The 13,542-nt window shown below is 39.8% G+C and overlaps 1 protein-coding gene across 2 annotated transcripts in view; it reads right to left on the reverse strand.

Moving 5' to 3' along the window:
* syngr3a (synaptogyrin 3a) overlaps positions 1–13,542 on the reverse strand; it is an 81,959-nt gene that overhangs the window by 8,594 nt on the left and 59,823 nt on the right. For both annotated transcript variants that reach the window (XM_068002833.1, XM_068002834.1), the window contains exon 3: positions 1,909–2,054. In XM_068002833.1, the coding sequence (XP_067858934.1) occupies positions 1,909–2,054 (146 nt within the window). The remainder of the gene's footprint in view (positions 1–1,908; positions 2,055–13,542) is intronic.

The raw sequence follows: 13,542 nt of genomic DNA on the forward strand, positions 1-13,542 counted from the left end.
TTTGAAAATAATTACTTTTCTAGTATTTTTCTCACACGCTGAAAGAAGTTCCAAATTCCAAACCATACTGTGAAAGCCTGATAGGGTTAACTTTGTGTTTCTGCACAAAGGAAATTATGTTGACATATTGTACAATTTCTTTGTATTACTTGATACAAAAAGCCTTTGGACAATTCATCTTTAAGTATCTGGGTTAAGCATGATATTCATGAGCAGCTAATTACCTGGCCTCATTAGAGCGCTGAATGAAATAAGAAGTTATCAATAATTTAATGATTATCTCCTGTGTTAATGACGTTAAAACTGTGTGGTGACAGGGATAGTGAGTCGGTCAGTTTATTAACAGGTACAAAGGCTGGTCTATACTTGTGAAGATGATGAAGGCTGGGGAACAAGTCTTTGGGCATCTTCTACAAATCCTATACTTTTAAATTTGTTGAAGGCAAAGAGAGTCAAGTAACCCTGAAAAAACAAAATGTGACGGAAGGATAGCAATTTCAGTTCATATGAATTCTTTTAAAACAAATATAGATATTACATCATAAGCTGATATATTTTACACTACTGCCAGATTTGAGTGCCACAAATGTTCACAGAGCCTCAGTTTGATATCTGTCGTCTTTATGTTCCATTTCTTAGTTTTCAGAATGGCTCAGGCTCTGTTTATTTGAGCTTCTGTATATGAACTCTGCTCTGACTGAGAATATGCCTATTTTAAAAGGACTGAATTTTATCTGATTCTTTTTATACAATACAGTGAAGTCTAGGTTGGGCCAACTGGTACAGCATTAAGTAATGTAAAATTAACTCTCCCAGTGGCTCAGTGGGTGCATGCAATATGAGCTATATACTTTAGGAAAGTCCCAGTTTTTTTTCTCAGTCTGTGCCAAGTGACCTCATCCCAGTCTGGGCCATGGTAGGAGCACTACAATTGGCTTCAGCACTCTGGGTTAAGGAGGTAGCAAAAATCAGCCTGTGCTTTCACTGTTGATCACTATCCAGAAACCCAGCTGGAAAGTGCATGAGTGTGGATGTCAGATCAAAACAAGACTGGATTTGCCTGTGATGCCCAATAGTTGAATAACCTACAGACATTCACAGTTTTAGGCTCATAAAAGGCGAATGCCTGTTTGAACAAGATGCTGGAGGACTGCCAATGAAACTGTACTCCAGCAAGTGTCAATGCATTCAGGAGAGGAAGGAAGAAAACTGCTCAATTAAAAAACACACATAACGATAAAAACCTATCGTCAAGATGAGAGTGAGTGCAGAGGAGAGAAGTGGAGAAAAAAGTGGGGGGAAAAGGTTTGACAAAGGAAAACAAAGTATTGTACTACGCTCATTTATTCAGGTTCTTTTAAAAAAAAAGATTTATATTAAAAGAATCATTAAATAAAACGGGCTCTGAAGTTTGTGTCACATTACTTCTTTTCAACTAGCTGTAGAAATATGATTTTAAAAGAAGATGGTCATGTAGAATATACATGCCCTTGGTATGGTTAAAAGGTGTCATAGGACGGTCTTATTTTTGAAAGACTGTCACACTGTCTAACACTGCTGTAGATACTGTACTCTAGATCTGATCCAGATTTTTAATTAGCTATATATTTTATATTAGCACTGTTCTACTCATGAGTAGTTCAGAACCAAAATCTGATAATGGCATCAACAAGTTTCTAATCACAATTGTAGAACTTGAGACATAAAAGCCAGAAGAGCATGTTTGCTTCAAGCTGTAAAAATGTAACAGAAAATTCTGGTTTCTCTTTGAATTGTCCTCAATTTGAATTGTCCTCATTTACAGCTTGAAAGGTAATAGGATTAGCAGACGCAAGAGCCCCAGTTTTAATTTGGGGTGCGAGTTCACTTACAGAATACATGGTGTTGGAAATACTATTAGGTACTTACCCAGGACAGAATGGAAAAGAAGGAGAAGGTAATGGCTGCTCTGGCAGCATCAGCACCCTGGTGGAGAGGAAGGTCGTCTGATGAAGTAAACTGCCACTGATTTGCCAAAAAACAGAAGCCTACAAACCACAAGAATGCCCATAATCCTGAAACAGATTTAAAAGGAACAAAAAATGAATAAGTAGTTCAATAACTTTAGGGTTGTGGTGTTGACATGACTTTGCGCGTAAGGTTGTTGTATCATTCTTATTAAATGCAGCTACAGAAATTTCAGTGTAGTTTGAGTATGTGCATATTAATTTGGCACAGTCTCATCCTCGTTGGATTAAAGATAAAATATATCACAATTTATCCTATATTTTCTTAATTAAAAGAACTGCTGCCTTCCTTTTATAGCAGAATTTCTCATTGACCTATTAATTAACTTGTTATACTCTCTTATGTTTATAAACTACAGTTATTTTCAGCTTTGAAGCCTCATGTACAGTACAGTATTGTAAGTTTGATTATTCCTTTAACGATCAGGAGAGCTCCTCCCTTAATGAGCATGCCTCTTCCTCTGATATCTCAAACCGCACTCCTGCATTCTCTCCAATCTTACTCCCTTTCTGTTAGAACCAATGTCAGCACATGATTTTGTGCAAGGAATTTCTAAAGCTACATTATAGAGAAATTGTGGCCAATTATTTTTCAAAATGCAAAATGCAAGTTTTTTTTTCATTGATGATCGCCACTGCATTCTTATCAACACATGCTCAAAATTCTGGAATCATTCGCCAATATTTATAGCAATAATACATTCATGAGGTTTTTTTGTCAACTGTGACTGATTAATTACTGCACAAATGTGCTGTCAGAAAAAGGACAAAGACAAATTGCAGTTATAGGTTCACTCACAGAAATATGTTTTTCAATAAACAGAAAGTTATTGTAACAAGAGCTGTGTTGAAAAGAACAACCAGAAGCACATGGTAAACTGAAATATTATCAACTCTTAACCACCTAAACAAACAGAATGGTTATTACTCTGGGGCAAGATTCTCATAGATTTGCCATGTGGTAAATGTTGGAATGTATGGAACTAATTTTTTTCTTTAGCTTTATGAATCAGGGTTCCTGCTCCCGAACGCTTTTCGATGGTCCTGGCTGGAAGGTTCACCCATGGACTTAGGGTGAGGACTGGATCAGGTTTAACTCTGAAGTCCTCCCACGTCGATTATCTGCCAATTCTCACTGCCTAGGTGACACACCACTTGGGTAAGGTACTGAAGAATCACTGGCACCCGATGAACTGTATCGCAGCATGGGTTTGCAAGGAGAGAAAGACAAAAATAGGCTAAAGAAAAACATCTTGGGGGAAGATTTCCTCTGCTGTTTGCAGCAAAGTTGTAAATATGTTTAGAAATAATATGGCCAAGGTTTTCTGATCAAAATGCTGACGGTTGAGTTAATGAATGAATTACTGTCAGCATTATGACTGAAATACCTGGGCCTGTGATTCCAATTTTGTCACAATTAGCAAGCAGAAAATCTTCCCCCATTTGCTAAGTATCTGAAAAAAAAACTATTTCAGTAAAAACATCCACATACTATGGGATAGAGTAGTGTAGTGGTTATGTTACTGGATTAGTAATCCATGAGGCCTGGACTAATAATCCAGAGAATGTGAGTTCAAAACTCCACCATGGCAGTTTGAGAATTTGGATTCAGCTTTTTAAAAAAAATCTGGGATTAAAAAGCTGGTATCAGTAAAAGTGACCATAAAGCTGTCGGATTGTTGTAAAAACCCAACTGGTTCACTAATGTCCTTTAGGGAAGGAAACCTGCCGTCCTTACCCGGTCTGGCCTATAAGTGACTGTATTCAGACGCTAACATGGCTGACTCTTAACTGCCCTCTGAAGTGGCTTAGCAAGCCACTCATTGATATCAAACCACTTGAAGTATTTCAAGAAGGCGGCCCACTACCATCTTCACAGGGCAACTAGGAATGGGCAACAAATGGTCAGCGACAGCTTTGTCAGCGATGCCCACATCCTGAGAATGAATGTTTAAAAAGAAACAAAGAAGATCCTGAAATATTATTTTGTTTTGATGTCGTCACAGTATTTTCCTCTATGTCTAGCAAATTGGTTCATTCTTGTCATTTTCTGCACCGACAACTTAAAGGCGGTAATACTGAGAATGCATGTAGCAATCATCCATAAACTACCATTTCAGAAACCTCCCCTTTGACATTTAATTTTTACAATAATCTAAAGGTGTAGATACACATATTACTGGATTCAAGGGCATCCTTAAAAACCAGGAACATTATAAGGAAGTATTTTCAGTGTGATGTAATCCTCTTGAAGTACTATTACTGTCGGCTACCTCGGAGGAGATATTCTTGTTTCCATTTGTTTCTCAGCCCTGCGGAAACCGACTGTTTCACAGCTCCCCTCTCTGCAGAGAACCTGGCCTCTGTTACAGGAGTGCCTGGGAGCAAATCTGTAGGATATCCCAGCATCTGGTCCAGTCCTACATGTTGAGTGGGAGGCACCCCAGCCAGAAGATGTCAATAGCAGCTGAGCACACAGCAGTATCTAACTATGCTGATTTTTCCAACTCAGACACCTTCTAATAAGCATCTGGTCTGGATGCAAACATACGAGATTCCCTGCGGTCTCATGTGGTGAGACTTCCTTGGTGGATTTCGCCAAAGCAGCTCCCTGAAAAGAGAAGACTCAAAATGGTAGGCTTTGATCAGACTGAAAATAAGGCACTTCTACTTTGAGTGAATACCGTGGGTGGCAGGCACATGGCACTCATTAATGTAAATAATGCAACCTCCAAAATCCAAATGAAATCTGAACCTCCCCCCACCCCGAAGGATCAAGAAAATGTGTCTATTTGACCCCTTTATAAAGGAGGCGATGCTGGAAAAAATAAATCTTCGACCAGACCTGGAACTCAGGTGGGTCCCATTTGTACCATTTGGTAGGCCGGCATGCCTGGTCCCACTTGGCATACCTGCCTGCAACTCTACCATCAGCCAGGGACAACAAAACTCCCAGTCTGGGCGTCTTCGCCCGGCCATGCCACCTTTCATGGCAGTGTCCTTGTTTGGGGCAGGTGGAGGCTTTGATTGTGGTCCTGTTTTGTGTTACTGAATAGTTCTAAAAGGAATAATGTACATCAGTCCTGGATATTGACTAAGAACAATCCAAGCTAGTGAACGTCAGACCCAATCAGCATCATCTGTTCCGTACCAATTACTGCATCTTTAAATGGATTAATGACTCCAAAAAGGGATAGAGGAGTCTCCTAAGAACGCATCAAGCATTCATCCGCTAATATTATCAACAGTCATTTCTAACCTTTATTTGTTAAGTATTCTGTCACAACTTCAAAATGTTGCCATGTTTCATTTTTATTATTATAAATTAGCAGACATTGATGAATCTAAATCAGTGTGGTTCCCTAATTTAAATTGCTGATGCCTGCATCAACGTTTCTTACAGTCTCAATCAGCTAATGGTGGGTCCATTATCAATTCTGGTTACACTCTAGCTAACTGACTCATTTGTCTGGTAAACATGTATATTGGCTGAATCTTTCCAGATTAAAAAAACGGATGCTCCTGATGAAATGGTGTGAATTTTAACTAGCTCTCCACTTACACATGTATAGATTTATTGTTTGTAGTAGGCGTATTACTTGAACGTGATATTGTTGTTCATCTGTTCAGGAAACTTATGAACCATCTGCTATGATAATCAGAAAGCTTGAGTTACTTTGAGTTTTGATACACCCCAAACATTACCACAGATGCTGCCTGACATACTGACATTGCCAGCAATTTCTTGTTTTATTTCAAATTTCCATCATCAGGTTTTTGATTTATGGGTCATTCTAATTTGACCTGGGAAAATTTGGAGAAAAAGATGGAGCTGGTTTCAACACCTATCACATTAAAAACCAGAGAATGGATTAGTTCAGTTGTTCTTGCAAAATTCTAGTGGCTGATTCAGATGGGAACTAACATCCGAATTCTTACTTGAGAGATAACGCATGATAAGGGGCACTGTCACAGAAAGTATCACTAGATGATAAAACTTGAAGAATTTGCAAGAATGTGCTGCTTGAAAATTGAGAAGGTTCAAAATCCTCTAAATTTGAACTTGCTGCAGCAATCAATGAAAACTGGCCTTTGTAAACGTCACTTATGCCAGGACCAGGCCTGGCTTCATGCAGGCATACATTGAGGAGCAAATGAGACAGAATGAGCAGGAATTTTAACAGATGACATCATCATCTCTCTCCATGATGTCCACAAAGGAGGTGGTGCAAGAAGTGTACATCGTCATTTCTGATAGAATTTAGAAACAAGGAAAAGGGTGGAGACCTAGCATAACTGGGACCCACGCCAAATTCCCCCACACCTGCCCAAATAACATTGCCGACACATCCCCTGAACCAAGAAAAATAGCACACCAGTTAACAGACTTGCAGAAATTCCTATTTGTGCTATTTTAACACAACTATTATAAAAGGTTGAGGAATAAATGTCAGCCAGAACACAGAGAACTCCCCCGCTCTTCTTCAAATAGTGCCATGGGACTTTTTATGTCCACCACGGGGCCTCGGTTTAACATCTCATCCGAAAGACGGCACCTCTGACAGTGCAGCACTTCCTCAGTACTGCACTGAAATGTCAGCCGAGATTATGTGCTCAAGTCTCGAGTGGGGCTTGAAACAAGAACTTCTGACTCTGCTGCCACTGAGCCAAGGCTGTCACTCAAAACAAAAATATATTTTTTAAAAGTTACATCCAGATTGGTAAGAACACCCGCCCTATCGGTCATATACCTGCCCTGATGTAAACAGCCCGCTCTCCATAGTACTCATGCTCACTCCGATATCAGCTGAAAACTTCCTAATGTTTCCTATCTCCTTCTGCTCTCCCTCCTGATGCTCCCCAGCCTCTAGCCAGTTGTTCCACAATTAGATTGTTCACAATCCCCGCCAAACATGAATCTGGTGCGACTAACATCGCTGTCCCAATGGGAATGACGTAGTGAACCTCTATGGTGAGAGTCAAATAAGACACTGCAAAAGGAGGATCTGGCAATTGTTTTTTTTTCTGGTAGTTATTTTGAAGCTCTAATTATGGTGGAGAGGAGAAATGTTCCCATGGAGTGCACGTTCCATCTGAGAGCCATGGGTAAATTAGTCCTTTCACCCCACTCCCCTTGCCTTCACTTTAACTTTTGAGTATAAAATTGTGATTAATTGCACTGGTGCTTTTAGATTTCTAGTCAACCCCTTTTTTTTTAAAAATGGGTGCGATTTGTTATGCACAGATATGTGAACAGGGACTTTCCACTTTATAGTTGTCGGGTTCTAAATTAAGGGAGTGCATTTAAGTACGGTTTACTTAAAGGGAAGTAAAAATTTATAAGATCATGGGGTAGAAATTGGTATTCATTTCAGGCATAAAACAGGCACAAATCATACCAATTTAGCAGTAGGATGGCCTGCACCTAATATACGCAGGCATTGGCCGCACTGCTCAATTCATGGGGCCCATTTTTTTTTTTAAACAGTTTATTTTAATGTGGAGCCAGGAGGCCTGCTGTTTTGCGCCCCCCCTCCCCCACATTCCTGCTGTCTCTGCCACCCCCCCTCCCAGGACTTGCCTGAGGGCTGCTGCTTGTATCAGTACCTACCCTAATGCAAACACCAGGAATATAATTCAGTTCTTATTATTTATCAAGTTGTCAAATATAAATTATGGAAATTCCTTGTAATTAGCTCTAAATTATGTCTGCATAAATCTGCACTAATGATAGCTGTTCTGTTTTGAGGGCTACAGTAGCATTTTTGCACCAAAGTCTAAAAATGTAGCAAGATTTAAATTTTATAGATGCACAAAGAATGATCTGAATTAAGAACTTTTTTTGAATAGCACATTTCTTGTATTTTTTGAAAAAGTATTCAATTTTTCCTGAATAGGAACAGGAATAGACCATTCAGCCCCTCGAGTCTGTTCTGCCACTCAATTAGATCATGGCTGATCTGTATCTTAACTGTGTCTACCTGCCTTGGTTCCATAACCCTTAATACCCTTGCCTAACAAAAATCTATCAATCTCAATTTTGAAATTTTTCAATTGACCCCCAGCCTCAACAGCTTTTTGGGGAGAGAGTTCCAGATTTCCACTCCCCTTTTTGAGAAGAAGTGCTTCCTGACATCACCCCTGGATGGCCTGGCTCTAACTTTAAGGTTATGCCTTCTTGTTCTGGATTCTCCCACCAGAGGAAATAGTTTCTCTCTATTTACCCTATCAAATCCTTTTATCATCTTAAACACTTTAATTAGATCACCCCTTAATCTTCTATATTCAAGGGAACACAAGCCTAATCGATGTCTTCTTAATTTAACCCTTTCAGCCCCGGCATCATTCTGGTGAATCCGTGATGTACCCCCTCCAAGGTCAATATATCCTTCCTGAGGTACGGTGCCCAGAAGGCAGTACTCCAGATGGGGGTCTAACCAGAGCTCTGTACAGTTGAAACATAACTTCCACTCCTTTGAATTCCAGCCCTCTTGAGATATGGGCCAACATTCCATTAACCTTTTTAATTATTTTTTGTTTTCAGTGATTTCTGTTCTTGGACCCCTAAATCTCTCTGCTCATCCACAGTTCCTGGCTTCTCGCCATTTAGAATATACTCTGATCTACCTTTCTTAGGTCCAAAGTGGATGACCTCACTATTTTCCACATTGAACTCAGGTTGCCACAGTTTTGCCCACTCACTTAATCTATCAATGTCCCTTTGTAACTTTCTGCTGCCATCTACACTATTTACTGTGCCACCTAACTAAGTGTCATCAGCAAATTTAGATATGCAGCTCTCTATTCCTTCACCCACATTATTTTTAAATATAGTGAAAAGCTGTGGCCCCGGTACAGATCCCTGGGGGACACCACTAGTCACCTCCTGCCAATTTGAGTACATACCCGTTATCCCTACCCTTTGTCTTCTTCCTCCTAACAAATTCCCTATCTAAGCCAATAGGTTTGCCTCCAATTCCATGCGCTCTCATTTTTATTAACAGGCTTTTATGTGGAACCTTGTCAAATGCCTTCTGAAAGTCCATAAATAACATCCATAGACACTCCCTTATCTACCACATTAGTTTCCTCCTCAAAAAATTCAACTAGGTTCATTAGACATGACTCACCCTTTACAAATCCATGCTGGCTCTGATCAGCTTATATTTGTCCAAATGCTCAGTCACTCTGTCCCTAATAACAGATTCTAGTAGCTTCCCCACAACTGATGTTAGACTAATAGGCCTATGATTTCCTAATTTATCTCTCCTACCCTTCTTAAATAGTAGAGTTGCACTGGCAATTTTCTAATCAAAGGGGACAATTCCTGAATCGAGAGATCATGACTAACACATCAAAAATTTCCTCACCTACTTCTCTTAATACCCTGGGGTGGAAACCATTGGCTCCCGGAGATTTATCTATCTTTAATAGCATTAGTTTCTCCATCACCATGTTTTTACTTATATTGAATCTAGTTAGTTCATCCCCATGATTTATTTTTAGTTTTTCTTGTATCTCTGGTATTTTATCCTTATCCTCTACCATGAAGGCCGATACAAAGTAGCTATTTAGTAAGTTTGCCATTTCCTGATTTCCAATTATTATATCACATGAGTCTGTCATTAAGGGGCCCATATTACTCTTAGCCACCCTCTTTCTCTCCTTGATATCCCTCGCAAGCTTTTGCTCGTATTCCCTTTTTGCAGCTCTTACCACATTCTTTGTATCCCTTTGCTGTTCTTCATATCACTCCCAGTCCACAGGATCTCTACTGTTCTTTGCCATCGTACAAGACCTGGCTTTTAGTTTTATACTATCTCTCACTTCCCTTGTTGACCAAGGTTGTTTAATTACGCAAGTAGAACTCTTGCTCTTTAGGTCTTTTATTCTACCAAATACTTTTTTTGAACACCTCACACTGTTCATCTGTAGTTTTATCAGTTAATAATTCTGCCCGGTCTGTTGTGGTCAATTTCTGCGTCATTCCTCCAAAGTCAGCCTTACCTAAATTTAAAACCTTGGTTCATGACTCATCCTTCTCCCTCTCAAACCTAATATTGAATTCTATCATATTATGGTCACTGTTAACTAGGTGTTCCCTTACCGTTAGATTATTGACTAATTCAGGTTCATTACTCATTATTAAACCTAAGATGGCCTGTTCTCTTGTTGGTTCAAGAACATATTGTTCCAGAAAACTGTCCCCAATACAGAAGAAATTTGCTGCCTTTGGGACTCGAGTTGGTCAGCTTCTCCCAGTCTAGGTGAAAATTAAAGTCTCCCATTATAACTACTCTGTTTTTGCAACAAGCTTCTCTGATCTCCGTGCTTATCTATCCCACTACTTTATGACTGCTCTCTGGAGGTCTATAAACAACTCCCACTAAAGTCTTGCATCCTTTTCTATTCTTCAATTCTACCCTTGGAGTTTCTACTGCCTGCTCACCCTTACTGATATCCCCTCTTTCTAATGCTGTAACAGCGTCCCTTATCAATATTGCTACTCCTCCTCCTTTTCCAATTTCCCTGTCCTATCTAAAAGACCTTATAACCTGGAATATTTATCTCCCAGCTTGTAGTCAGGTCTCAGTGATAGCTGCTACATCATACCCTTTTAGCTGAATTTGCACTTCTAATTCATTTGTTTTACTTGTTATGCCATGTGCATTAGTGTATACATTTTCTCCTTTAGGATTCACCCATTCCACATGCCCACACCACACCCTAGGGAATGCCATTCCTGAGACAATCAATAAGAGTGGAAGAACAGCCCTTAAACAAATTTCTGCCCCTCCTTAGTGACAGTGTGTGGTATCTACTCAGTGCTTAACCCAATGGCACATCAATCAGGAACTTGACAAGTCACAGACTATTTGACTTCACAGCTCTATCTTTAGAAAGTTGCATTATCAGTTCTGTTGATCTTGTACAAGTGAGCTTAATTTCTTTCAGAACTCAAAGGGTTAGAGTGAATGTCATACTACATTCAGATGTCAATTCACTTCACAAACCTAGAACGTGATTAAAACATTTAAACCTCAGTTAAAATGTTATACAAGCTTAATTATATTCAAATATTGTCCAGCTTACACCTTAATAGCAAATCACGTGTGATTTCAAAGCTATACTGTAATCTTAATAATCAAATGATATTCATAAATTGTTTTCAATTCACTTTTTTATGACTATGATCTAAACGGAACCTTTCAAATAGATTACACCTTTGACATTCACTCCTTACCATTCATTATTCTATATGTAGCTCATATTAAATGCCACTTCTCTGTATTAAAATTAATTTGGTAATTCTTTGTCAATGTCATTTACACCACCTTGTAAAATTTGACTTTGATATTTTCCTTTAAAAGTCATCCACAATCAGCAAGCAATCCAACTCAGAAAGCAATGATATAATACAAGACAGTGAGGAAGCTTTCTTTATGAGAAGGTGGTGCTGGTGGTGGTAGATATGATAGTCAAAGCCTTTGGGGGCCACTAAGATTGCTGCCAGAAGAGTTGGATTTGGGCATGAGTGGAAGGCATGGAGCAACACACCCGTCAGACCACAGGCCCTCCAGTAATTCTCTGACAGAGGAGTTTCAGAATTTCCCCCCTCCCTTTCCTCTACTGAAGGAATTGATTCCTTGCTGGGATACAGTTCCACACGCTCTGATCACTCTTCAGTACGTTACTCAAGTGACCACTATAGAGTATGAGAGCAAACTTGCAAGGAACATAAAAGTGGACTGTAAAAGCTTCTACAAGTATGTAAAAAGAATAAGATTAGTGAAGACAAATGTAGGTCCCTTTCAGTCAGAAACGGGAGAATTTATAATGGGGAACAGGGAAATGGTAGAGCAATTAAACAAATACTTTGGTTCTATCTTCACGGAAGAGGACACAAATAACTTCCCAAAAATGCTAGGGAACCAAGGGACTAGTAAGAAGGAGGAATTAAAGGAAATTAGTATTAGTAAATAAATAGTGCTGGAGAAATTAATGGGACTGAAAGCCGATAAATCCCCAGGACCTGATAATCTGCATCCCAGAGTACTAAAAGAGGTAGCCATGGAAATAGTTGTCATCTTCCAAAATTCTATAGATTATGGAACAGTTCCTGCAGATTGGAGGGTGGCAAATGTAACCCCACTATTTAAAAAAAGGAGGGAGAGAGAAAACAGAGAATTACAGACCAGTTAGCTTAACATCAGTAGTAGGGAAAATGCTAGAGTCTATTATAAAGGATGGGATAACAGGACACTTGGAAAATATCAACGAGATTAGACAAAGTCAACATGGATTTATGAAAGGGAAATCATACTTGACAAACCTACTGGTGTTTTTTGAGGATGTAACTGGTAGAATAGATAAGGAAGAACCAGTGGATGTGGTTTATTTGGATTTTCAGAAGGCCTTTGATAAAGTCCCATGTAAGAGGTTAATGTGCAAAATTAAAGCACATGGGATTGGTGGTAATATACTGGCATGGATTGAAAATTGGTTAACAGACAGGAAACAGAGAGTAGGAATAAGTGGGTCTTTTTCGGGGTGGCAGGCGGTGACTAGTGGGGTACCGCAGGGATCAGTGCTTGGGCCCCAGCTATTCACAATATATTTATGATTTGGATGAGGGAACCAAATGTAATATTTCCAAGTTTGCTGACAACACAAAACTAGGTAGTATCGCATGTTGTGAGGAGGATGCAAAGAGGCTTCAAGGCAATTTAGACAAGCTGAGTGAGTGGGAAATACATGGCAGATGCAGTATAATGTGGATAAATGTGAAGTTATCCACTTCAGAAGGAAAAACAGAAAGGCAGAGTATTATTTAAATGGTGATAGATTGGGGAATGTTAATGTACAAAGTGACCAGAGTGTCCTTGTACACCGGTCACTGAAAGCAAACATGCAGGTGCAGCAGTTAGGAAGGCAAATGGTATGTTGGCCTTCATTGCAAGAGGATTTGAGTGCAGGAGCAAGGATGTCTTACTGCAGTTATACAGGGCCTTGGTGAGACCACACCTGGAGTATTGTGTACAGTTTTGGTCTCCTTACCTAAGAAAGGATATACTTGCCATAGAGGGAGTGCAGCGAAGGTTCATCAGACTGATCCCTGGGATGGCAGGACTGTCGTATGAGGAGTGATTGGGTCGACTCGGCCTGTATTCACTCGAGTTTAGAAGAATGAGAGGGGATCTCATTGAAACATATAAAATTCTGACAGGGCTAGACAGACTGGTTGCAGGGAGGATGTTTCCCCTGGCTGGGGGGGGGGGGGGGGGGGGGGGAGGGGTCCAGAACGAGGGGTCAATGTCTCAGGATACGGGATAGGACATTTAGGACTGAGATGAGGAGAAATTTCTTCACTCAGAGAGTGGTGAACCTGTGGAATTCTCTACCACAGAAGGCTGTGGAAGCCAAATCACTGAATATATTTAAGGAGCTAGATAGATTTCTAGACACAAAAGGCATCAAGGGGTATGGGGAGAGAGCGGGAATATGGTATTGAGAAAGAGGATCAGCCATGATCATA

This window comes from Heptranchias perlo, chromosome 22, assembly GCF_035084215.1.
Source record: "Heptranchias perlo isolate sHepPer1 chromosome 22, sHepPer1.hap1, whole genome shotgun sequence".
Taxonomy (NCBI): domain Eukaryota; kingdom Metazoa; phylum Chordata; class Chondrichthyes; order Hexanchiformes; family Hexanchidae; genus Heptranchias; species Heptranchias perlo.